The 24,895-nt window shown below is 41.6% G+C and overlaps 3 protein-coding genes across 3 annotated transcripts in view; 2 read left to right on the top strand and 1 right to left on the bottom strand.

Annotated features, from left to right (window-relative positions):
- The first annotated feature begins 646 nt into the window (after positions 1-646).
- Positions 647-2,140, top strand: LOC129410295 (uncharacterized). Its single transcript, XM_055157981.1, is given in 6 exon segments — positions 647-698; positions 745-982; positions 984-1,623; positions 1,705-1,762; positions 1,819-1,999; positions 2,137-2,140. Coding segments are annotated over 6 exon segments (1,173 nt in total).
- A 2,456-nt stretch (positions 2,141-4,596) lies between these two features.
- On the top strand, positions 4,597-18,983 carry LOC110173349 (3 beta-hydroxysteroid dehydrogenase type 7-like). The gene is made up of 6 exons (XM_055157748.1): positions 4,597-4,799; positions 6,941-7,096; positions 9,851-9,950; positions 11,723-11,822; positions 14,512-14,674; positions 17,396-18,983. The coding sequence occupies exons 1-6, from the start codon at positions 4,637-4,639 to the stop codon at positions 17,806-17,808; spliced, it is 1,095 nt and encodes a 364-aa protein (XP_055013723.1). The 5' UTR covers positions 4,597-4,636; the 3' UTR covers positions 17,809-18,983.
- A 401-nt stretch (positions 18,984-19,384) lies between these two features.
- LOC129410253 (protein NLRC3-like) overlaps positions 19,385-24,895 on the bottom strand; it is a 43,933-nt gene continuing 38,422 nt past the window's right edge. The window contains 1 exon segment of the mRNA XM_055157750.1: positions 19,385-21,079. Within this exon segment, the coding sequence (XP_055013725.1) occupies positions 20,433-21,079 (647 nt within the window). The 3' untranslated portion in view covers positions 19,385-20,432.

Genomic DNA, 24,895 nt, shown 5'->3' with positions numbered 1-24,895 from the left:
CTGTCAAAGGCACAAGATACAAAAATGCATGTTGTTCTTGACCAGGATAGTGCAGGTTTGAAGGCTGGAGAAGTCATATTGATTTTGGTTCACAGCAGCAGTATTGTTTATTTTGTCATAATACAAGAAGTGGCTAGAGAAATGTTGCATTTGGGTGTTTACAGTCTAAAGGAGATGCCACAATCAGTCTGTGTGTAGAACACAAAGATTTATTGGATTATTATCCCTTTGTACAAGTACAATGTTAATGACACTGACGTGCTTGCTTTGCGTCACTCTCTTGTAGATGTTGACCCTGGAGCAAGAGGTGAGGCAGACTGTGAAGACAGTCCTGCCAGGCTTGGCAACTGAAAAAATTGAGAGTCTCCTGCAAACATTGGTTACTATAGGGGTGGAGTCAAAGGAGGATTTAAAATTCCTCAAAGAAGAGGACCTATCACGAAATCTGACACCAATCCAGCAGCGAAAACCTTTGAAAGCCTGGTAAACACAAGGTATTCATTCTTAGCAACGATGGTCATGATGATCTGGTGTTACATTTACATAATAAATCTTAACTATTCAAGAGGTTTGACCGACCAAGCAACACTAAATGATTAGGTGATGTACTTCCTTTACAGAGGAAGCTTGCATTACACTGACGCCTATGGATTCAGACATTATCTTCAACCAAAGCACTGAAGACTCCACCACATCCAGTACTCGAAACAATAACAACAACTTTTACCAATCCAATCTCTACAGTGACTGTCACTTTAAATGACTGGGCTGAAAACTTTGAAATTCCTTGGCACAGGATGCCTCCTGGCATTAGGACAGCAGAAGCACAAGAAAAGAGACCTTGCGCAAAGGACAGACGAGAAATGATCAGGATTTTAGTGGATGAAATGAGGCTTTATGATGTCAACCCGTCAAAATCTCAGTGCCTTACAGTAGCAAGAAGAGTAGTAAAATCACACTGCAACTGCTTTGGGGACATTTTGAGATGGAACTTGCATTGGTAGTGGTTATGGTTCCATTTTATCCCAAATAAAGACAAGAGTTGAGCATGTAAATCGTGGAAATACACATTGCAGACGAAGAAATAAAGTTCTCCCCAAGCCTGCCACTCTACCTCGAGGTTCATCTGACCAATATGGTTGTGTCAGGTGGCAGCCCTATTGTCCATCAGGTGAAACAGAAAGCAGCCTTCAGCAGAAACAAACAGAGATGAAAGAACTTTTCTGCACCCAGGGCCCTGCTGGAGAGGAAACTGCACACATTCAACGTTTGATGGAAGCAATCTACTACCTCCAGCGCCAACACATTAATGCTGTCCCCACTTGCTCCATTAGAGAGTATAAACTTGATTGGTCATACCTTTTCAGTCCAAAGGGATTATACAACCACTTCCAACTACTCACTAACATTAGCATTTTGGAAAAATTGGAGCAAGCCATCGAGGGAAAGGGGAAGTTCATTCTTCAATTTTTGGACAACAAACCAACTGGTCCTCCTGGTGAAATACAGAAGATCCTGTGGAAGTACAATGACCTTGACGGATGTGATCCCTGTCCATGTGTCATCCTGTTGCTCATGGCTCACTTTAAAGAGAAACCCGATGGAATCTTTTGGCCAGTGGATGTAAGTGGAGCAGTTTCTTTATGTACATGTATATTATTTGTGTATGCAGTCTAAAAATTGAAGTGCATTTTTATCTTTCAGATTTCATCAACACCAGCTGACGTAGAAAGAACCCAGCTTCCCGACTCTCCAAGACTTGGTGTTAGCTAATGCTAATTGTTATTTGTTTGTGCTATACAGTTTAACTATATATAGAAATATATTTGCTAGGAGATGTCCTCACAGCCAAAGAGTGAATGCTCAGTATTGAGGGTCAGGTGGTGGTGCCTACACATGACAATATGGTTGTGGGAATAGCAGCGTTATTTGCCAGTTTCTACAACTTCAATCTGGTATATCAGGAGCAAGCTGCATGCACCTTGGAGTTCATCCAAAGGTAAGAATGCAAGAGGAGCACAGGAGATGGGGCAGGAGCAGAACTTGATGTTAATTCTTTGTTCCAAATTTCACGACTATGTGACACTGTATGTGACTATAGTACCAATTTTAACAAATTCATATCTTTTCACCCAGGTGAGTTAGAAAAAAAGATGAATGAAAAAATAACAAGTAACAAAAAAGTAGGTAAATAATCTTAGTGGAGGGGTCTGACTCTGATACATATTCTATTTAAAAAGGGCAAAAAAGATTACAGAAAGTGTATATTTGGATTTATTTACATTGTGTAGATTATTTATGAGTTTTCAATAAATAAGGAGCATATAAACGAGTTTTCCATTACTCTGTGTGAATCTTTGGTACCGGCAGGGTCAGTCTGTCCTGGGATCTAGTATGGTAATGAAGAAAATTAAACTCAGAGTTGTAAGATACTGTGTAAGATTTTCTGCTGCAGATTAGTAAATGAAAATGTGGGTGTGTATAAGAGTACTTTATAGTACTGGTCACATTGGTCACTGTTAAAAAGTAATAAATCAAAGTACACACAAGCTGTCCTGTACACACCCACATTTCTATTTACAAAGCTTACTTCTTTGAGTTTAATTTTCATCATTACCATACTAGGTCACAGGAGAGATTGACCTTACCAATATCAAACATTCACACAGAGTAAGGGAAAACTGCTGTCTATGCTCGTAAATTGATTAAAACTACACAGTGTAATTCAGTTAAAATATATTATTTCTGTAATGCTGTTTGACTGTTTTACCAACTAGACCCAGGAATATAGATTGTTTAATTTGAATGAATACTGTTTTATATCTATTATTTGTGGTTGCAGATGTTTTGTTGGACTAAACCCCTCATTTAGCACGAAGACGGTAAGAGTTCTCCTCCAAAAATCTGGAAAAGTGACTGAAAAGAAAAACAATGCTGTCCATCCAGTTGTTGCTACCCTCCTTAAATGCTTGATGGATTTTGAGTGGCTTCAGTTGTAACTTCTCACTGCATTGTTGTACACTCATTTTGGTTAAAGTTGTTGTATAAGAATTCTATATTGGTTAAAAAAGATGGACAAAAGTGTCAATATTTGTTTTATACTTTTATATTTATTGGAATATTGTCTTATTATTTTGAATTGACAGCACCCTCCTCCCAAAGTACATGGAGTAAAAATAATGTATTTATGTACTTTAGTCTTTTTTTTTTTTTTTTTTTTTTTTTGGTGAAATGTTTTCAACCAAGCAATGTTAAGACTGCCCAGATTGTTGGATATTTATTGTTGAATAAATTGTTTTCCTTCTACTTCAGTGTTTCTTTAGTTGTTTTTTTTTTTTTTTTTTGATGAATTAGCAGTATTTCAATATAATTACACAAAAGGGGTAAACAACTGTAATTGGAAATATTATTTGCAGTAATAACCTGTAATTTGAAATGACAGGTTATTACTGGCAAGAAAATTGCCAGGTAATAGTTGTAAATTAAAATACAGGGCTATATTGTAAATTACTGTACAATTAATTCCTGCTTTCATAATACCAGTAAATAGCTGTAAAATGGATCCAATAAATAGCTGGGAATCAAATCCAGCAAGCAACTGTAAATTGATATTACAACAATGGACTGAAATATTACAATAACTAGCTGGCAACAAAATTGCCAGGTGTTTACTGTAAAATTTACAGGAAATTTGTTACAGTGCAGTTACAACTCTTTTTGTATCCTTCTGAAAATGTATTGCTACTGTTGTCCGTTATTTTCCTCCTTCTTTATGTAACGAACCGATGGAGCCCTACAGCACAGAGACCTGCACGGGTCCATTTTTGGAGACCCGCATCTGCCCGCACCTGCGCAGTACAGCACCACACCCGCCCGTTCACCCGTGATTATATCAAAGTTAAACCTGCACCTGCCCGGACCCGTTAATATTCCACCCGTTACCCACCCGTGCCCGTGATAAATCACACACAGATTAAAAGCATTCTAACTGAAGCATCCATCAGAATACAAACCTCCCCACGGAGGTAAGTGCAATGGTTGCCTGATCGCGCTTTGTGGACACCCTGCTCCGCGGGCTCAGGGTTTTTTCTCTCTTGAGTTCAAGATTAGTCCTGGTTTAGACCTGGTTTAGTCCAAGTGTAGTAATGGGTGTAACCAGCGGGTACCCGACCCATTGCAAGACTCTGCTATATCCATACAGTTTATCTATATCTATCTATCTATCTATCTCTATCTTGAATGAATATAAATTCTTTCTCTTATATTTCATCAGTCCTCTGTCCTATGCTTCACTGTGTTTGGTTTTCACAATCAGAGCACACAGCCAAATGTAATATTTACACAGCAGCACAACCTGGTCCACAGCCCACACCCAGCCCCAACAACGTCAACAAAACAAACTCAAGCTGCTGTAACTACAATAAGAGGCTACAGTCACAGCCTGGACACACGGCAACAGTGCCACTCCAGCAGCGCAGACGAATGGACCAATCAAACGTGATGTTCCCCTCTGGCTCCTCCCGTGGTTTAAATTCCTCCTGTGTGTCTGTGGACCTCACAGCCCCGACAGAGAGTCAGCAGACACAGTGAAGCGTTGTCCCCTCTGCTGCTATCTTCAGCTCCACTACCTGTTAACATGTCAGGAGAGCCGCGGGGGCTTGTGTACCTCATCACCGGGGGCTGTGGCTTCCTGGGCAAACACTTGGTGCGGGTTTTACTGGAGCAAGAGCAGGAGAGTGTGTCGGAGATTCGGGTCTTTGATGAACACACGGACCCCAGCATGGAGGAGGAGAGCACAGGTAAAAGGCAAAGCTGAAAAAGTGAAATCTTTGGTTTAGCTGAGTAAGTTTACTCAAATAGTTGGATGACTTGTTGAACTTGTACTTTGCTGACTGCAGCTGTGGTGCAGTTCAGGTTCAGTGCAGTTTTACTGTGACTTTTATGGCCCACTGACTGCGCTCTCTGCTGCTGTGTGGTCGCAGCAGGCTGCAGGCAGAGTGTGGAAACTGCGCTCCTGAGACAACATATTTGCAGGAATTAAAGCTCTTGGGCCTCATTTATAAAGCTCGCTTACACAAAAATCCTTGCGTACACGCTCTCTACGCCAACCACGGTATTTATGAACCTCAACTAAAGCGTGGCACTTTGCTTAACTCTACACCAACTCGGGACCTGCTGTAAGCTCTAAGCAAAGTCTGAAGACACGGGGAAAAAGTGACACCCGTGGAGAGAAGCAGAATTGAAAAGAGTTTGAGGAAGTGTTTGATCAGAAAATCCACGTATATAAAAGAATGACCTTCAGATTTGTGCATTTAAATGTTTGGTTCACCAAAACAGGGAGAAGGGCTGTTTATTCCACTCATTATTCTCCACAATATTATACATTTGAAACTCGTGCACGAGTGCGGCCATGTTCCCGGTGTAGCGCAGAGTCTCACACGGTCCACACCACGACCACAGACTTCTATAGAACACAGACTGTGACTGTGACCCACACAGAGGACGAAATAATGAACCGACCTGAGACAAAAACTCTTCCCTTGGACACTGTAGGAGCCAGGCTTTGATTTAATGAACGCAACTTTAACACTTTTACTTTAGTCTTTACGCACCGAGCGGCAGAGTGACCCGAGTCTGTGCACGACACAAAGCCTACTGCCCGAACCTGACCCCAACCAAAATCTTCCCTACATTTTTGTGTAATAGGGAACTTTTGCACATGAGAGCTGCTCTCTGACTGTAGGAAGAACAGAATAATGCCCCCGACCCAGACCCACACTCACAGGTCAGCAGTTTGGATGTTTCGTGTGGATTTTAATTGGCAGAATAACATCTGTATCTGCTAAATCTGTGTCCTCGTATCCTCGTGTCCCTCCCTCGCTCCTTTCCCTCTCCAGGGAGGGCATCTGAATCTCTCGCACGCGCTCATAATTTGATCATTCAGATCACCGCGTGCACATCAGGAGTTCATGCCATAGATTAACATACCACTATCTCGTGCTTTTGGATACTGTGGTGATCTACACTGGGTAAGTAGATTTGTGAAGTACCAGGAGTGTGCAGGGATATTTTATTCTGAAAGTACACCAGAACTGTCAGTTCTGCCGTCTGATTCCCTGTTTTGCTCATGTGATTTTGTCAGCTTGGTGTCAGAGACCACTGTGGTGTCCGGTAAAGACAGACTTCTTGCAGATTCTTTCCGCAGGCCTACTCTCCACCAACATAGAAGAAACATTGAAGTTCCTCAGACTGTCCCATTTCACTCCTGTTACAAAAGGAAACATGTATTTCAACGAGGAATGAGTTTTGGAGAAATAATCTGCACACGCAACAACAAAACTGGGACTTGGACTTGGACAAAGTTTATTGATCCACAAGGAAAATTACTTGGACACAGTAGCTCACACTTCACATTATATTACAATAACAAAGAGTAAATAAAAAATAGAAAAACTGTATTAAAACTTCTAAATGAGTAGCAATACAAAAAATAGCTAGAGAGTTCTGTCAAATACAGCATCATTATATAAATGTATACGCACAAGTAAAGTAAAATATAGAAATATGTTCATATAAATACACTCAACCTGAACTAGAACAGGACCAAACCAAGTCTAGAATAAGATTTAAGTGGGATTAAACCAAGACTGACAGAACTAGGAACAGTTTCATGAATTTCTCTATTAGTATCAACAATAACCATGGTGACTGTCACTATTCAGGAAGTGCAGATTCAGTTTTGATTTTATTTTAAATACATTTCGCAGGTGGCATCAAATGGCGATGCCCCTGCAACTTCCAGCAGCTTTGGGTTGTGCTTCACTAAACAGACTAAAAGTGCATTCACAAAACAAACTGAAGAGGACCAAAGTTGTATTATTGTATCTTTCCCTCAGCTAGAGCAGTTCGCGTTCATAATACACTTTATTTTCTGTTTTAGGGCGCACGAAGGTGGTGTTGATCCAGGGGGACATCACAGACTATACCCAGGTCCTGGAGGCTTCTCGCGGGGTTGACGTGTTCATCCACTCAGCCAGTGTGGTGGACGTGTGGTACAAGGTCCCAGATTCTGTCATATACAACGTCAACGTGAAAGGTAAAACGGTGGCTTGTATTTTAAAAGTGCATTGTGCAACTTTTCTGGTGGGGGGGTCTGTCAGATGCTTTTCTCCATGGAGATGTTATAGCTTTGTCTGGAATGTTCTACAGTATGGTATTAAACTTTTGTATCTTCATAAACTCTCTATATTACAACAAAAATCAGCATTATAACACTATTCATTTGACCTGCCCCCATCTGTATGATATAACATGGGCCTAGAGAATGTTGTGGTGTCGTGTGAAATGCAGCAGTAGCAGCTTTGGGTTGAACTTCACTAGAAAACTGAAGTGGGCTAAAGTTGCATTCTTGTATCATTCCCTCAGCTGGAGCAGTTCACGTTCATCATGAACTTTTAACAAGAAACACACATTAGAAACGCTAACATGCTTCATCGCCATGGCAACACCATGCAAAATATGTCATAGGTCCCCCGTTTGACTCTTTTGATCGGGAAGCCAGAGAAGAGAATCCTTGTGCCAAATTTCACATTTATTTTTGATTCTATTGTTTTTTCATTAAAGGTACATTGTGTAACTTTTCTGGTGGACAGTCTGTCAAATGTGTTTCTCCATGAGATGGTATTTGTCTGGAATGTTTCACAGTATGGCTTTAAACCTCTCTATCTTCATGGAGACCAAACCAGACCATGTTACAGGTCAGATCTGTGGAGAGGCAACCCAATTCACAGAGTGAATTATTGAATTATTATTGAATTATCCTCAATGTGTGCTGATCAGAAGAGCAAGATGAAACGCAAAGCAAAAACTAATCTATATTTATGCTACAGTGTCTGCACAGAGCAGAGGCCTACAACACAGAGCAGAGGTCTACAGCACAGAGCAGAGGTCTACAACACAGAGCAGAGGTCTACAACACAGAGCAGAGGTCTACAGCACAGAGCAGAGGTCTACAACACAGAGCAGAGGTCTACAACACAGAGCAGAGGTCTACAACACAGAGCAGCGGTCTACAACACAGAGCAGAGGTCTACAACACAGAGCAGAGGTCTACAACACAGAGCAGAGGCCTACAACACAGAGCAGAGGCCTACAACACAGAGCAGAGGTCTACAACACAGAGCAGAGGTCTACAACACAGAGCAGAGGCCTACAACACAGAGCAGAGGCCTACAACACAGAGCAGAGGTCTACAACACAGAGCAGAGACCTACAACACAGAGCAGAGGTCTACAACACAGAGCAGAGGCCTAGAGGTGTCTGGTAAAGATAGACTTCTTGCAGATTCTTTCCACAGGCCGACTCTCCACCCGCACCTGGACTGAGGACAGTGTGGCAGGAGGACACTGATTTGAATGACTTTCTAAGTCTTGCACCTGCAGTCAGTGCACACCAGGTGTAATGTGTGTGTCCTGTGCAGTGAAACACATCAGTCACAGTGATCCACAGGGCACGTAAAGGCATGTGTAACTGCTGATATTTGCTTGTTAAAGGTGCACTGTGTAACTTTTTGGTTGTTTCTGTGGATATGTCATTGCTCTGCCTCGAATGTTCCACAGTTTGACATTAAACTGTTCTACCTTACATTTATTTAATTGCGGGTGGTTTTATAGGTTTTATGGTCATGAGCTCTGGGTAATGACCGAAAGGACCAGATCACAGATACAAGCGGACGAAATGAGTTTCCTTAGTCACACGGGAGGAGCTCGAAGTAGAGGAGCAGCTGAGGTGGCTCGGGCATCTGTACAGGATGCCTCCTTGGCGCCTGCCTCAGAAGGTGTACCGGGCCCAGGTCACGCTGGAGGGACTATGTCTCTCGGCTGGCCTGGGAACACCTCGGGGTTCCCCAGGAGGAGCTGGATGTTATATCATACAGAAGGGGGCAGGTCAAATGAATAGTGTTATAATGATGATTTTAGTTGTAAGATAGAGAGTTTATGAAGATACAAAATTACAGCACAGAGCAGAGGTCTACTGTGATATGTGGGCTAAAATTTGCCTAATAAAATCTGTGCTTGTCATGATGTGCGTTTGGTTTGGTAAATGTGGAGAGGCTGCTCAAAACCAATAAGAGAATGTCACTCATGTTAGGAAAACTGGTTTAAATATCCTACACACTTTCTTCACTTTGAAGCAATTTTCTGCAACTTGCCAGTGGAAGTTGGCTTAAAGAAGGGTTCTCAAACTGTGGATGAGGGTCCAAAAAAGGGCACAGAGTTTAAGTGAACATTAATCAGATAAAATATAGATTTATAAAAAACATTGATATATATGTGCTAAAACAAACAAAGATGGTCTTGATTTGGTCTTGATGGACCGTGGTCTTAGTCTTATCTCAGTCTTGACCTTTAAAAGTCTCCTTCTTGTCTCGGTCTCGACACTCAGCGGTCTTGGTCTTGCCTTGGTCTTGGAACCCTGTGGTCTTGGACAAGTCTTAGTCTCAATTAGTGTGGTCTTGACTACAATGCTAGTGTATACGCTGGTGAATTGCCATTCATTTAAATAGGGCCTGGTCTTATTAACCCACAATAGATGTCCCAGTGCACCCAGTTTGCAAAAAACAAAACAAAACAAACAAAAAAAAAAAAAACAACAACAACAACGCAGGAGTGAATTGTGAATAATCTTAAACAGCAGGACATAAAACATAAATCTGGAGAAGGTCCTGAAGGGTTTAAACTTCCTCCAGAAAGTTACACAGTATTGCTTTAAATATGCTTTAAGTCTTTTAAGAAAATGCTTAGTTTATTGTCATTCTGTGAGCATCTAATCAAATATTTTGTCATTTCAGGGACTGAGTATGTGATCCAGGCTTGTGTGGAAAATGGCATCTGCAGCCTCATCTACACCAGCAGCATGGCCGTGGTCCAAACCACTCAAGATTTCATCAGGTAATCTTCTGCATCCTCTGACCAAAGTCAGTGAGTGAGTCCAGGCATAACCTTCAACAACATTTCAAAACTAGAAAATAACAGGCACGATTTTTAGGAAAACCTTAAATATATTTTGTCTTTGAAAACCAATAAAGACAGACTTTATTTACATATTTTTCCATTTTTATTTCATGATTAGGAAATAGAAAACAAGTCATTTTCCGATTTTGGATTCTTTTTCTAGTTTTATAATTTTGGTGAAGTTTATCATTTTACTTCCTGGCTGAACTGTTCCCTGGCAACCATACTGTAAACAAGGGCCAAATCTTGTGTCTTTGAACATTAAAATACCTGTAATTGAGTTCAGTGGAAAATTACAGGCAAAGCAATTCATTCCCATGGACACGACCGAGTGACTGACCTCGTAAAATATTGACACTGTAAAATAACTGAAATAATTGTGTCACCCCAAAGCTACAAAAACATATCATTTATAATGGTATATTTTTCCATTCTTTTCCATTTCTACTTTATAAAACAGCTCTGTGTTGGTGCTGAAGTGATCCTCCATGTGCACATGTGCAGGACCCTGCACACATCCCACAATGCACTGCACACTTCCCCTGTGTCATTCTTTCCTCAGCCACATGTTTGATCCAGAGGAATCCAAACATTCCTCTGATACGTGTGCTCGGCTCAGAACGACTCGACTCCACAGACGTCACATTTGGATGACAGTGAATAAGTGAATGAAAAGATTGTCTTTTTCTCTTAGAAAACACAAGATTATCACTACTCTTATCTAATTTTTTATTACTTAATAAGGATTTACAAAAATGTGTGCAGATTTCCTACAGGAGGCGTCTGGAACAGATGCCCTCCCCTCACTGCTCCTCTCGACGCAGAGGAGCAGAGGCTCTACTCCGAGCTCCTCCCGTGTGACTGAGTTCCTCCCTGTATCTCTAAGAGAACGCTCAGCCTCTGTGAAGAGGAAACTCATTTGAACTGCTGCTTGTATCTGTGATCTTGTTCTTTCAGTCATGACTCAAATCTATGTTCTGCTTCATTCATAAAGAAGAACTTTATAAATGAAGTAGAACATATAATAAACCCCTGAAGTATGAAGTGGTTACTACACCGGAATCATTCTGAACAAACTCTTTGGTCCTTATGTTTCTTCTGTTACCAAGACTCACAAAACTGTGGCACACAAATAATATATATGAAATGTCATGACTGGTGCTCCTCTCCCTCCTTTCCGTGGTGTGTGTGCGTGTGTGCGTGCTGTGTGTGTGTGTGTGTGTGTGTGTGTGTGTGCGTGTGTGTGTGTGTGCGTGTGTGTGTGTGTGTGTGTGTGCGTGTGTGTGCGTGTGTGTGTGTGTGTGTGTGCGTGTGTGTGCGTGTGTGTGTGTGTGTGCGTGTGTGTGTGTGTGTGTGTGTGTGTGTGTGTGTGTGCGCGTGCGTGCGCGTGTGTGCGTGTGTGCGTGTGTGCGCGTGTGCGCGTGTGTGTGTGTGTGTGTGTGCGGAGTCTCCGGGGACCTCTAATTGTCCTCACCTGCAGTTAATCAAGGACCTGACTACTTGAGACCTGCTCACCTGTGACACTCTGCCAGATTGTTTTCGTCCTAAGCACGTTTTCCTTGTCGTCTCCTGCCTGAAATCCAGCCCTGCCTCCATTTTTGTAAAATAAATTCACCTTTTATTTTTACCTGGTCTGCTGTCCATTTTTGGGTCCCCTCCACTGCTCAGCCACAACAGGAAAACTACAAAGATGATTCTTTTTTTTTCAGGGGCACTGAAGACCTGCCCTACCCCATCAAACACACCATGACTTATGCCAAGACCAAGTGTGAGGCTGAGAAGCTGCTGCTGAAAGCCAATGGGACCAAGGTGAGAACATCTCACCATATGACACTATTGTCTGATCTGTGTTCTAACAGTTTCCTCATCACAAACACACCTGGAGTTGGGTTCTCTTTCATTCAAACATGTTTAACTCTTTCCCCCATGAAGACGACATTTGACGACCCCCCTGTTTCCTTAATGACGACTTTTGACTCCTCCGCTGTATCACTAAAGACGTGATTTGACGACCTTTAGAAACGGCTCGGTTTTTCACATGTAAACAGAGACTGTGATAGGTGGAGGCCACTACAACCCACACTAGACTGACCAATAGGATTCAAGGATATGTTTTCGCAGATTTTTTCCAAAGTTAATCGAAGTAGTGACGATTGTAGGTTCCGGAAAAAACACAACACGAAACATGTGTAATGGAAAGATCGCGCGCGCTGCGGTGCACAGTTTTAGAAATAATGAGGAGCGGACGTATTTTATGGATAAGTTTAGAGAAAGTGACTTTTATAGATTTCAAAGTGATGATGAGGGTGATTATAAAGTGGAAAACAGCGACAGCGACGGACTTACAGAGAGTGAAACTTACGAAGATGAGAATGCCGCTGATGCGTCTGTATGGAGTCCTGCGATATCTGAACAAACTATCCGGGCTTTATACTCGAATATGAACCAAAATTGCCCTGAAATCCCTCGTGGAAGTCTGTTTTCTTTTATGCAATTATGCTGTATGGGCAGCCCTAGTAACATATGTATGGGTTGTTCCTAGTAGGCGTCCAGAGGGGAAAGAGTTAACACACAAACCTGCACATTTAGGCTGAGTTCTTCTCTCAAATGGAAAACCCTCTGTTCCACCTTCTGATGTCATGTGGTGATACAGGAAGTGCTCCACTATGTTTTTAAACTTCATATATATTCACTCGAATCATCCGGATAATTTCAGCCCCGGAATTGGCCATTTTTACTGAACTAGTTGGCTGTAGCTATTTTACCACTTCATGACATCACAAGCTGGAACAGAGTATTCTGAGCTTGTGAGATGTAGGCAGACAGAAAGAGTTACTCAAACATGTGGAAATGAATCAACACAACTCCAGGTCTGTTTTTGAGGTAAAAACATTAGAACGTGGCTTAAAGCTCACAAGAGTGATGTTTGTGTAATGTAGGACCTTCAGTCTAAAAATCACAAGAACAGCAAATAGTCGTTCAACCGGTGTTTGATCCACTTCGATCTCAAATACTGCGAGTAGAAGATAAGATAGGCCTAGTATCAAAACTAGATACTTATTTGAACTGGTATCAATACTAAAAAAGTCACATTCACAGGATACAAATGAACTTTTCCTGAATGACTTTACAATGATGTTGAGCTGTATCAGAACTAAAAGAGCACATAGACGAGTAAACACACATGGACCACTGAGGGATTACACACATCTGATATTACATATGAGATATTACACATGGGATATAAAAGCACTAATATTTAATGCTGAAACTGATAGAGTATTGTTATTATCATCGTGGTATCAGAGCCAGTATCAAGTACTGAGTCTACTCCTTCCTTTGTATCGAAGTAGAGTTTTAATATCGTGACAACACTAGTTTAAAGTTAAATACTGGATTGTTTTAAATGAAATTTAAAGTGACGTCATTACATAAACTCTTGTGTAATTTAAGCTGATGCAGGAATCTCCTGTTCACAAAGAAAACAGCTGGTCAAGTTACAACGTGTTTTGACTTTGACCAACACACGAGGAGCACACACACACACGAGGAGCACACACACACACACGAGGAGCACACACACACACACGCACGAGGAGCACACACACACACACGAGGAGCACACACACACACGAGGAGCACACACACACACACACACACACACGAGGAGGAGCACACACACACACACGAGGAGCACACACACACACGCACGAGGAGCACACACACACACACGAGGAGCACACACACACACACACACGAGGAGCACACACACACACGAGGAGCACACACACACACGAGGAGCACACACACACACACACACGAGGAGCACACACACACACACACACACGAGGAGCACACACACACACGAGGAGCACACACACACATGAGGGGCACTCACGTACACATGAGGAGCACACACACACACAAGGAGACGAGGAGCACACGCATGACAAACACGCACACACATACACACATGAGGAATACACAAACACACATGAGAAACGCACACAGACACACAACACATGGAGCACAGTGGCTTCAAAATCGCACACAAAAACACAAAGTCGGGTCACGCCTCCCTGAAATCAAAGCTTTTAATCAGACACATTTTCCCGAGGTGTGTGACGGAGTTCAATCGGACACATTCTCCCGTGGAGTGTGACAGAGTTTAATCGGACACATTCTCTCATGGCGTGTGACGGAGTTTAATCGGACACATTCTCTCATGGCGTGTGACGGAGTTTAATCGGACACATTCTCTCTTGGCGTGTGACGGAGTTTAATCGGACACATTCTCTCATGGCGTGTGACGGAGTTTAATCGGACACATTCTCTCTTGGCGTGTGACGGAGTTTAATCGGACACATTCTCTCATGGCGTGTGACGGAGTTTAATCGGACACATTGTCCCTCATTCTCCCGCGGCGTGTGACGGAGTTTGATCGGACACTTGCCTTTAGTGAAGCGGCCTTTAATGAAGTTTCTTTTTCTTGCTGCAGGTGAAGGGTGGGAAGACGATGTTCACCTGCTCCCTCAGACCCACAGGCATCTATGGAGAGGGCTGTAATCTGCTTAAGGAATTCTGGAAGCGCTGTGTCCAGGATGGTGGGGTCATCAGGAGCTTTGTCCCGGACGGCACGGAGCACGGGCGAGTCTATGCAGGTGAACAGTATGGAAAATTAGCTCATCATATTATGCTTGCTTTTGGCTGGGGTCCGTCATCTGCTTGTTTCTTTACCACTGCTCTGCCTGGAATGTTCCACAGTATGACATTAAACGGCTCTACCTTACATTTACTCAATTCTGGATGTTATTTTCAGCTCAAAAATATCCAGAAAAACAGGTATTCTGACTGTAAGCGGGGTCACATCTCCATGGATCTGACCTGTTACTTGGTCTAGTTTGGTCTCCATGAAGATAGAAAGGTTTAATGCCATACTGTGAAGGATTCCAGACAAAGTAGTGAAGCGCTGTAGTTGTTTTGTTTTTTTTTCCCCTGTATTTGAACAAAACTTGTCTTGGCCTAGTCTGTACAGTAAGCAGCTCTTAAAGCTCCTTCAGTGAACTTTAAGTCATGTTCAGTGTTCGGGAGTGACAGTTTACGGGTGGGTCAGGACTAAACCAGGTCTAATCTTGGACTTAAGAGAGAAAACGCCGAGCAGTTTGTCCGCAAAGCGCGATCGGGCAATTGTCACGTTTAACTCCGTGAGGTGCGGAACTGAACCTTTCTCCTGTGGTCACCTCCGAGCCCGCCCCGATAGTGAGTCCTGTTTCACTTCTAGCTTAGTCCTGGTTTAGTCCTGTTTTAGTCCTAGTTCAGTCGTGGATTAGTCCTCCTCTTCAGTCCTGGAATCAGTCCTGGGTTAGTCCTGGTTTAGTTCTGGTTTAGTCTTGGTTCAGTCCGTGGTGTAGGCAGCGCAAAAGTTTGATATAATCTCGGGTTAACGGGCAGGTGCGGTCCTGTCCTGCGCTGGTGCGGTGTTGTACTGGGGGTCTCCAAAAATGGACCCTGTGCGGGACTCTGCACTGTTGGGCTCCATTATGGAATAAATGAATCTTCAGTTCGTTACATAGAGGAAAATAACAAAAGGACATGACAGCAGCAACAAGTTTTAAGAAGGAAGTAAAAAGGGTTGCACCTGTCCTGTCTGAGAAAAGTGTATAAAGTTTGTGCTGAGGGGTTTTACAGACTTAACACAGATAGAATAATTGTAAAATATAAAGTTGATACTTCGTGGATTTCACCTATCGCGGGTTATTTTTAGAACATAACCCCCGCGATAAAGAGGGACACTGTACTCTCACCTCCACAACCTGTGCACATGGACTCCCACTTGTCCTGACCGGGACGGAAAACGGAGAATTTCTTGTACAAGTCATTGTTAAATGCGCATTTGTGCTCCTTCTGAGTCACAGAGAGATACGAGAGACGCTCAGTTTAATGTCCCAATGAAAGGTACTGAAAACCAGGACATTTGCATCACTTTATAAAAAAAAAACCTGGACGCCCCGGACATGACGCAAAATACGGACATGTCCGGGGAAAAACGGACGTTTGGTCACCCTAGTTTACATGTACCGGCGTTACGTAATTGGAATACAAATTATGAGTAACTGTATTCGGTTACAGTTACTGTTTCAGTGAGAGGTGAGTGGATTACAGTTACTTTGTTGAAATAAATGGATTACACAGAGGTATTTTCCTGTTTTCACATTTTGGGCTGTATCCCTTTTTTTTTTTTTTTTCATCTTGGTAATTCCACTCATTGCTGGAAACCCGAACAGAACACACACAATAAGAGCTACGTAAACGTCTTAACGTTAATGTTGGTGGCGTCTGTCACACAGTGGACGAGGTTGTTAATAATCGTCATTGTCAATAATCTGATTCTGCATTTGAGTACAAAACATTAATTATTATAGATTTTTACTGGGCTTTTTATTGTCTTTTAGCAGAAAAATATCTTATGTTAAAATATCCTCATCTTTGTTTCTCTACAGTAAACAAAAGTCCATTCATGGAGACTTGGGCTCAACAGCCAATTTGAAGAAAACAAACAGCAATTTTCAGGATGTGGTTGCTACATTCATGTAGTTTTAAAAAGCATAATGTCAATATCAAGTAATCCAAAGTATTCAGATTACGTTACTCACCTAAAGTAACTTAATGGATTCTGTTACATACTACATTTGGGGTATGTAATCTGTAGGGGGATACATTTTAAAAGTAACCCTCCCAACACTGGTCCCTCCGTTACCGACATGAGTTTTAAAATTTTTTGTCAACAACTTGAAAGAATATCACAGGTTTAACTTGACCCTGTTGGAGTGTAACTCTTTCCTACATTCTGATACTTTACTTATTTCAATAGTTCCTCTAGTTTCTGAATAAGAGACATTTGAATGTCAAAAATCTGCCCCTGTTTCCCTCCGTTACCACTTGACCAGACCCACTTGTGTGTGAACTAAATTGTGGAGCTGAAGTTTTAAATGACCCCAGGAAGAGAAGCTGACGAATCTGAGTTCTTCTCTCACACAGAAATCACTCTGTTCCACCTTGTGATTTCATGGGGGAATACAGGAAGTGCTCCACTGTGTTTTTAAACTCTTACACTTCCAGTAGAATCATCTGGATCATTTCAGCGCTGGAATTGGCTCTTTCTACTGAACTACAGGGAAAAAGGAGCTGTTAACATGAAAACTACCACTTCATGACAATAATAATAATAAATAGTTACTCAAACATGTGTGAATCAAACAAAACACAGCTCCAGGTGTGTTTTTGAGGAGGGAACATTCTAACATGCTTTAAAGCTCACAGGAGTCCATGTTGTGTCATACAGGACCTTTAACCCTTTGCCTGTCCCTCTCTTGTGTCTGTAGGTAACGTAGCCTGGATGCACGTGCTCGCTGCCCGCGCTCTTCGAGACAAACCCCAAAATGTGGGAGGAGAGACCTTCTGTTGCTATGACGACTCTCCATACGAAAGCCATCGAAACTTCTTCGAGCATTTTTTCACTTCCTGCAACTTCAGAAAAATACACATTCCCCTCTTCATCGCGTGGTTCATGGCGATAACGAACCAAATCCTGCGCTGGATTTTGAGTCCGTTTTATAACTACACACCGAGGCTGAATATGTATATTTTTACAGAGTTGTGTACTTCCTTTACAGTGAAGACGGATAAAGCGTACAGGCATTTCCAGTACAAGCCTCTGTACAGCTGGGACGAGTGCAGGAAAAGGACTCAGGAATATGTCGATTCATTTGTGCAAAAACAGTATAAAAGAGATTAGCACAACTGAGGACAATAGTGGATGAAATGAATGGAATGAAAACAGAAACGCCCTGGAAATGTGATGTCTGTGTTAAAGAGTTAGTACTTTGTCTGTTAGAAGCAGGTTAGACTGCAAAGATCCAAATATCAGCATCAGTGAAATGACTTCATGTTAATAATAATAATGCTTTAGTGTCAAAGAGTTTTTCCACACACTCCGTTTTCCATTTTACACTTGTATTATTCATTCATCCCACACTCGCTGTGCTACATACTGTTATAGCCACAGCTGCCCTGAGGCAGACTGCTGGAAGTGAGGCTACCAATCTGCGCTCTCCGATCACCATTAACTCTCACGCACACACCATGTTCAGAGTAGACGATATAGGTGAAGTGTCTTGCCTAAGGACACCACAACAGTGTTTGCCACAGGTGCTCCACTGTGGCCCGTGGTTTTCCCAGTGTGTCCTGTCCAAGTCCTGACCAGGCCCGGTTCTGCTGAGCTCCTGAGATCTGAGGAGATCAGGCTTAGTCTTAGTCAGAGATTGAAAAGACACATTTGTTAAATCGACGTTTTTGAGCTTTTCATCACAGTGTAGCATTGTTCCCTCGTCAAAAACAAACCTGAAGGTTTTTCATTTCACTTACAAAGATTAAGGTTAGATCCCCTTATTGCACTGTATTATTTTGTCTCGTTATCTAAGGGTCCAAAGCAAGAAAAAAATGATCTGATGAAGGCTTTTTGCCAAAATGTAATTTAAAATTAAATTTAAAAAGCTTTTGGACATCGGTGGTCTGAGTGTGCTATGCATTTTTTTTTTTTTCATTTTTAAATTGCTGTTTGTTGCATTTGCACCTCCACAACTTAAGTGTGTGTTTTCTGTTTCATTTGAATGTATTTTTGTGCCACAGCAACTTATGTTCACTGTAAAAGAGTGTATGCACCGTAAACGAGTATGCCTTTAGAATATTTAGAGGCTCATGGCGCCATCTAGTGGTGAGGTTTTGTAATGAAAAGCAGAGCTTCAGTGTTTTACATATTGCACAAAATACCTACAAAATCATGCATTCTTACAGTGAGCGGACTCACTTCTCACCAGATCTGACTTGTAACTTAGCCTGGTGGTGCACCTGCTTGTTTCCATGGAGATAGATTTGGTTAATGCCATACTGTAGAACAGAGTAAAAGCATTTTGAATTAACACAATAAGAAAACTTAACTTTTTCTTTTGATTTCTTTTATTGTAAGCAGAAATTACTATAGATTTTGTTATGTTTAATCTATTATCTAAATTTAAAGTATGTTTTATTCAAATATTTAATAAAATCATTTTAAAACTGTGTATTTGTCTATTGAAGTTGTAATATTAATACAACAAGAGTTTCGTCTTATCCATGGGATTCACAATAATGAAACATTTTGGATAATTGCCATAGCGATTAATAATATTTTGAATAGACAAAAGTTACCAGAAGCTTTTTTCCAAGCTGCCAAACCTCTGTTCTGGAAACACAGTAAATAATAAACAAACAAACCTGTCCCGAAACGCTAATCTTAACCAAATTAAAACGCCTCTGGCTCTTTTTGTCAGATTTGAACCTGCTCTGGGCTTCACAAAATGCAGTTTTGTACAAAAGTGGTACGAGTACTTTGGCTTACCTCTGCAGATGCTTTTCCATGCCATTATGTTTCTAATCTAAAAATAAATGAATAAGGAAAGAAAGAAGCACAAAGTTTTGTACTTCAGCCATCTGAATGTGCTACACTTTTTAATTTTAATTTTTGAAGTTGCTTCTCTCTGCATTTGCACCTCGATAAAGACATCGGTTTCTGTTGGATTCAATTAAAAGAGACTTCAAGACACAAGAATGTTTAAAGGTCCAATATTTCACAAACTGGATGAATCTGCACAAACATATGCACACAAATGAGCTTTAACTTAAACACTTAAATAGAGATTTAAAAGTAACTTTGCACAACACGATGGCTTCAGGCAATATCTGTGAGTTCACAAACTCACCAGAATCCATCTTGGAGTGTGTCCTCTGTACGGTTAATTGGACCAATCACAGAGCAGCATTGAGCCCAAGACCTTTTTATGGGTCATTTTCAGTAAATGATGAGTTGATGGTGAATAAACATTTCCAAATGATTTGTAGGTGTGTCTTATTCTAAAGTGTGACCAAATCTCCTCGTGTTCTTCTGATGGAAACCACTCCTCACTCTGGGCATGTGGCTGTTGGGTTGTTTGTGGAGCCGCTCATACTCTTGGTTTGTTTTCTATTCAACTCGACTGAAATCACTTTGAGACATAAAAAAGAATCCACTGGAGGCAGTTCTAATGCACAATAAGAAGTTGAGTTTTTATTTTGAGATATTTAGTTTGAGTTATTCTGTTGCCAATCTTTAGCAGCTCTGCAGTGGGTGTAGGCTGGAGATAGCTGGGTGTGGAGGGGGCTCAATTTAGAAGGTGACCTAATTCATAGTTCATAGGTGGTGGCACTTGTAGTTGGGTGTTTTCAGTTGTGGTAATGATTTTCTTTGCATTAATCTTGTGTGTTGTTCATTTATAGCATGTCTCCTTCACCCCAACTTTAGTGTGGAGCCTCACCCCTTGCAGTGGCGTCCTCACCTGTTCCATATCAATCAACCTTAACAGTTTGTTCACTCTGTAATAGACCCACACACTGACTGGCTTTGTTATTAAAACTACCTGTAGATCCTGTAGGTGTTACATTCTCATAATCCAAAGGAGCACACAGAGACACTGAAGATTCAGACCAGAGTCTAAACCCAGGGAGCAGAGTGCGAGCGAATGTGGTGTTGAAGGTGTGGAGGTGGGTCAGTTGGTCAGAGGAGACTGTGTAGAAGGACAGAGAACCAGCAGGACAGTCCACAAACACTGCTACTCTCCCAGAAGAGGAAGACCAGGACTGAGGGAGTTTTTTTTGTTGGTCACCATGCCAAACAATGAAACCATGTTTAGAACAGGTCAGATTCCAGGACTGATCTAAGTCTCCAAACTTGTTAACACTGGTAACAGCATTCCTTCTCATTCCTGCTCTCCTTATGATTCCTCTGTAAAACACTGATACACAAACCCCTCCACTCCACTGGACCTCCCAGTAACAGCGACCAGTCAGACCATTGGAACACAGAATCAGACTATACTCAGAACTGTCCTGATTATCCAGCTCCTTCTTTCTCATATTTGTCACCTTCTTGTTGTTGTCAGACAGTTTGTGGATGTTTTGAGCTGTGTTTGGATCCAGAGTGAGATCACAGAAATCTGATGGAGAGAAAACACAACACAGCAGCAGTTAGTCCCATGTGGAGACACACATTTCATTAGAGTTTAATATGGACAAATGTTTTCATGAAAGATGGATTTAAAGGCTTTCACTTATTGATGATTCAAATTTATTTATTTATTTTTTCATGTATATTTCCTTTAGTTTCAGAGCCTCTCACACATCTATTTCATATTATTTTCAGTGTAAATGTGAGTTGTGTGTAGTTTGTGCAGCTCCAGTCTTTGACGTCACTCCACACATTCCTACACTCGTCTGTGCTCCATGACACAGACTTTGTCCTTTAAAATGTCTCTATATGAATCCACAGTCACTTGTGCTTGTGTGTAGACAGTCCTGTGCTGAGTCCAACAGCTGTGTCTGTGTCAGTGTGGCTCCAGGGCTCCTCCTTTGCTCCAGCACCACTACTTCTGATTAGAGTTGGAACCATATGAAACTTTTAAACTGGATTTCAATACTAAGGAATAGATTTGATACTCAGTCCTGATTCTCATACCCTGCTGACAGTTAAAACACTCTTTCTTTAGAAAATACAATGTGATTTTCAACATTTAATGATAGTATTTTCTCTTCTATTCCCAGGTGGTCTTATTATGTGTCTAATCCCTCAGTGGTCCAGGTAGGTTCATAGTGTCCATGGGTGTATACTAGTCTATGTGCTGTTATACAATCAGGAAAGGTTCATTTCTGTGACCTTTTTTTTTTTTTTTTTTTTTTTAGAACTGATTCCAATACTAGTTTTAATATGAATTAATGTCTAAGTTTTGGTATTTTTGACAGCTTTTATATATACAGTCGTGGGCAAAATTGTTGGTGCCCCTCTGGCAATGAAAGAAAAATCAGCAATAATCACTGAAAATGGTCCAACAAAACTCAAATATTGTTTTCACCTGTGGTTGAACAGAATTATTAGAAAAAACAAAATAATGAAACTGGCCTGGACAAAAATGATGGTACCCTTAACTTAATATTTCGTTACACAACCTTTTGAGGCAAACTCTGCAAACAAATGATTTCTGTAACTGTCAATGAGACTTCTGCACTGGTCAACTGGTATTTTGACCCATTTCTCATGAGCAAACGTCTCCAGACACCATCTTTCTCCTTTCACAGATATTCAATAGAATTGAGATCTGGGCTCACAGACTGCTGCAGAACAGTCCAATGTTTTGTTCTTAGTCTTTCTTGTGTGTTTTTCGCTGTGTGTTTTGGGTCATTATCCTGTTGGAAGTCCCATGACCTATGACTGAGACCAAACTTTCTGACACTAGGCAACACATTTCGGTCCAAAATACCTTGATAGTTTTGAGATTCTGTTTTATTTTGCACAGATTCAAGACGCCCTGTGCCAGATGCAGTAAAACAGCCCCAGAACAAAACCAAACCTCCTCCGTGTTTCACAGTAGGACAGTGTTCTTTTCTTGGTCTGCTTCATTTTTGCATCTGTGAACATAGAGCTGATGTGTCTTGCCAAAGAGCTCCAGTTTTGTTTCATCTGTCCCAAGAACATTCTCCACTGCATTGTGACAAATTTCAGTCTCCCTTTTTTTATGATTTGCTCTCAACAGTGGTGTCCTCACATGACAAGTCCACTTTGGCATAAACAGTGATGGATGGTGTGATCTGACACTGATGTACTTTGCCCTTCGAGTTCACATTTCATTTGTTTGGAGGTTGTTCTGGGCTCTTTGGTTCCATTCGTACCATCCATCTCTTCAATTTGTCATTAAATTTCCTCTTGCTGCCACATCCAGGGAGATTGTCTTCAGTCCTGTAGACATTAAACTTCTGAAGAACATGTGTAACTGTAATCACAGAAACATCAAGCTGCTTGGAGATGGTCTTATTGTCTTTATCTTTAACCTGCTTGTCTGTCATTTTCTTTCTAGTCTCTTGACACAGTTCTCTTCTTCTCTTTCTCTGGTTCATGTTCAGTGTTGTCTCCATCATGTCTCCAAAGTTTAAGTTAAGTTTAACATGTCCCTATAGTTCAGTTTCTCACAATCTTTTCTAGGGGTACCACCATTTTTGTCAAGGCTAGTTTCATTAGTTTGTGTTTTTAAATAATTCTGTTGAACAACAAATCAAAAACAGTGTCTGATTTTCACTGGTTATTTGTACACACACACACACACACACACATATATATATTGTATATTGTATTGTGTTAGAAAGCTGCACACATCTTTAGTGTTAGTGGCTCAAATTTGACCCGTGATTTAACTCAGCCTGAAAATACCTAAAAACACTAGTTATCAACCAATATTGTTTTTCACCTCATAACTTAGTATGTTATTGCCCTCTCCGGGTGGGTGGGGAGTCTTTGCCTCAAGTGGAGGAGTTCAAGTATCTCGGGGTCTTGTTCACGAGTGAGGGGAGGACGGAACGGGAGATTGACAGGCGGATTGGTGCAGCTTCGGCAGTGATGCGGTCGCTGTATCGGACCGTTGTGATTTATCGGTCAGTCTTCGTTCCTACTCTCACCTATGGTCATGAGCTCTGGGTAGTGACCGAAAGGACGAGATCGCGGATACAAGCGCTCGAAATGAGTTTCCTCCGCAGGGTGGCTGGGCGCTCCCTTAGAGATAGGGTGAGGAGCTCAGTCACACGGGAGGAGCTCGGAGTAGAGCCGCTGCTCCTCCACGTCGAGAGGAGCCAGTTGAGGTGGCTCGGGCATCTGTTCCGGATGCCTCCTGGGCGCCTCCCTCGGGAGGTGTTCTGGGCATGTCCCACCGGGAGGAGGCCCCGGGGAAGACCCAGGACACGCTGGAGGGACTATGTCTCTGGACTGGCCTGGGAACGCCTCGGGGTCCCCCCGGAGGAGCTGGAGGACGTGTCTGGGGTGAAGGAAGTCTGGGAGTCCCTGCTTAGGCTGCTGCCCCCGCGACCCGGCCCCGGATAAGTGGACAAAAATGGATGGATGGATGGATGGATGGAACTTAGTATGTATTCATATCCATGGAAAGACTGTTTTAATACACTTTTTTCTCCACAGACCATCATTTTTTATTACAAAAACTGTTTAAATTCTAATTTAAGAACTAATTATATTTAATATAATGATTAAATGAGTAATTATATTATCCTTATCTTATAAACTAATAGTAGAGTACACCCCCCCACCCCCCCCCCACCCCAAAAAATAAATAAAATAAAATAAATAAATAAATATTGGATTTTTTTTTTTTTTTTCTTTAAAAAAAAAAAAAAAAAAAAAAAAAAAAAGATTAACAACAGTGACATCTGTGGTGTTACAGGTCAAAACTGACCTGTATAAATTTATGGTAGGATAAAGAGAAAAAGTCAATTATTTTTTATAAAACCAACTTTATTTAAATTGAAAATTAAACCATAAAATGAACATGTGCATGTATAGGGCAGGTGTGTGTGTGTGTGTGTCTGTGTGAACCATAAACTGAACATTGAAAAACAATGTGTTGTGTGTGAACCATATTTTGTGTGTGTGTGTGTTGTTTACATGTATGAATCACAGTATGTGATGGTTATAGTGTGCTCCTTGCAGATGCATTTCTTGCATGGAGCTGGTTTTCCTGTCCTTGTTGGAGGGACAGCACTGGCATCTATTTCTCTTGCTCCCCCTGGAATCCCTTGCCTGGTTCCTATTGCAGGATGCTGGTGTGAGTGTAGCCTGAAGCTTTCTCACTATACTGACAGAGGCTTGGTCTTGGGGCAGCCACTGTTGTCTTTCAGGGTGGATAATTAACCAGAAACTTCCCCAATTCCTCCAGAAAAAGTCTCCTCTTGAAGGGTTTTCCAGCATTCCATCCAGGATT

This window comes from Boleophthalmus pectinirostris, unplaced genomic scaffold, assembly GCF_026225935.1.
Source record: "Boleophthalmus pectinirostris isolate CB_2022bp ecotype Guang Dong unplaced genomic scaffold, ASM2622593v1 HiC_scaffold_22, whole genome shotgun sequence".
NCBI lineage: Eukaryota > Metazoa > Chordata > Actinopteri > Gobiiformes > Gobiidae > Boleophthalmus > Boleophthalmus pectinirostris.
The sequence above is the reverse complement of the archived record's forward strand: the minus strand, read 5'-3'. Positions and strand labels throughout refer to the sequence as shown.

What these genes read in the sequence shown, in the direction of transcription:
- LOC110173349 (XM_055157748.1), top strand. Translation starts at nt 4,637, where the DNA reads ATGTCAGGAGAGCCGCGGGGGCTTGTGTACCTCATCACCGGGGGCTGT. An exon ending in CATGGAGGAGGAGAGCACAG is followed by an intron (nt 4,800 to 6,940) that starts GTAAAAGGCAAA and finishes TTTCTGTTTTAG; the next exon opens with GGCGCACGAAGGTGGTGTTG. An exon ending in TGAAAGCCAATGGGACCAAG is followed by an intron (nt 11,823 to 14,511) that starts GTGAGAACATCT and finishes TTCTTGCTGCAG; the next exon opens with GTGAAGGGTGGGAAGACGAT.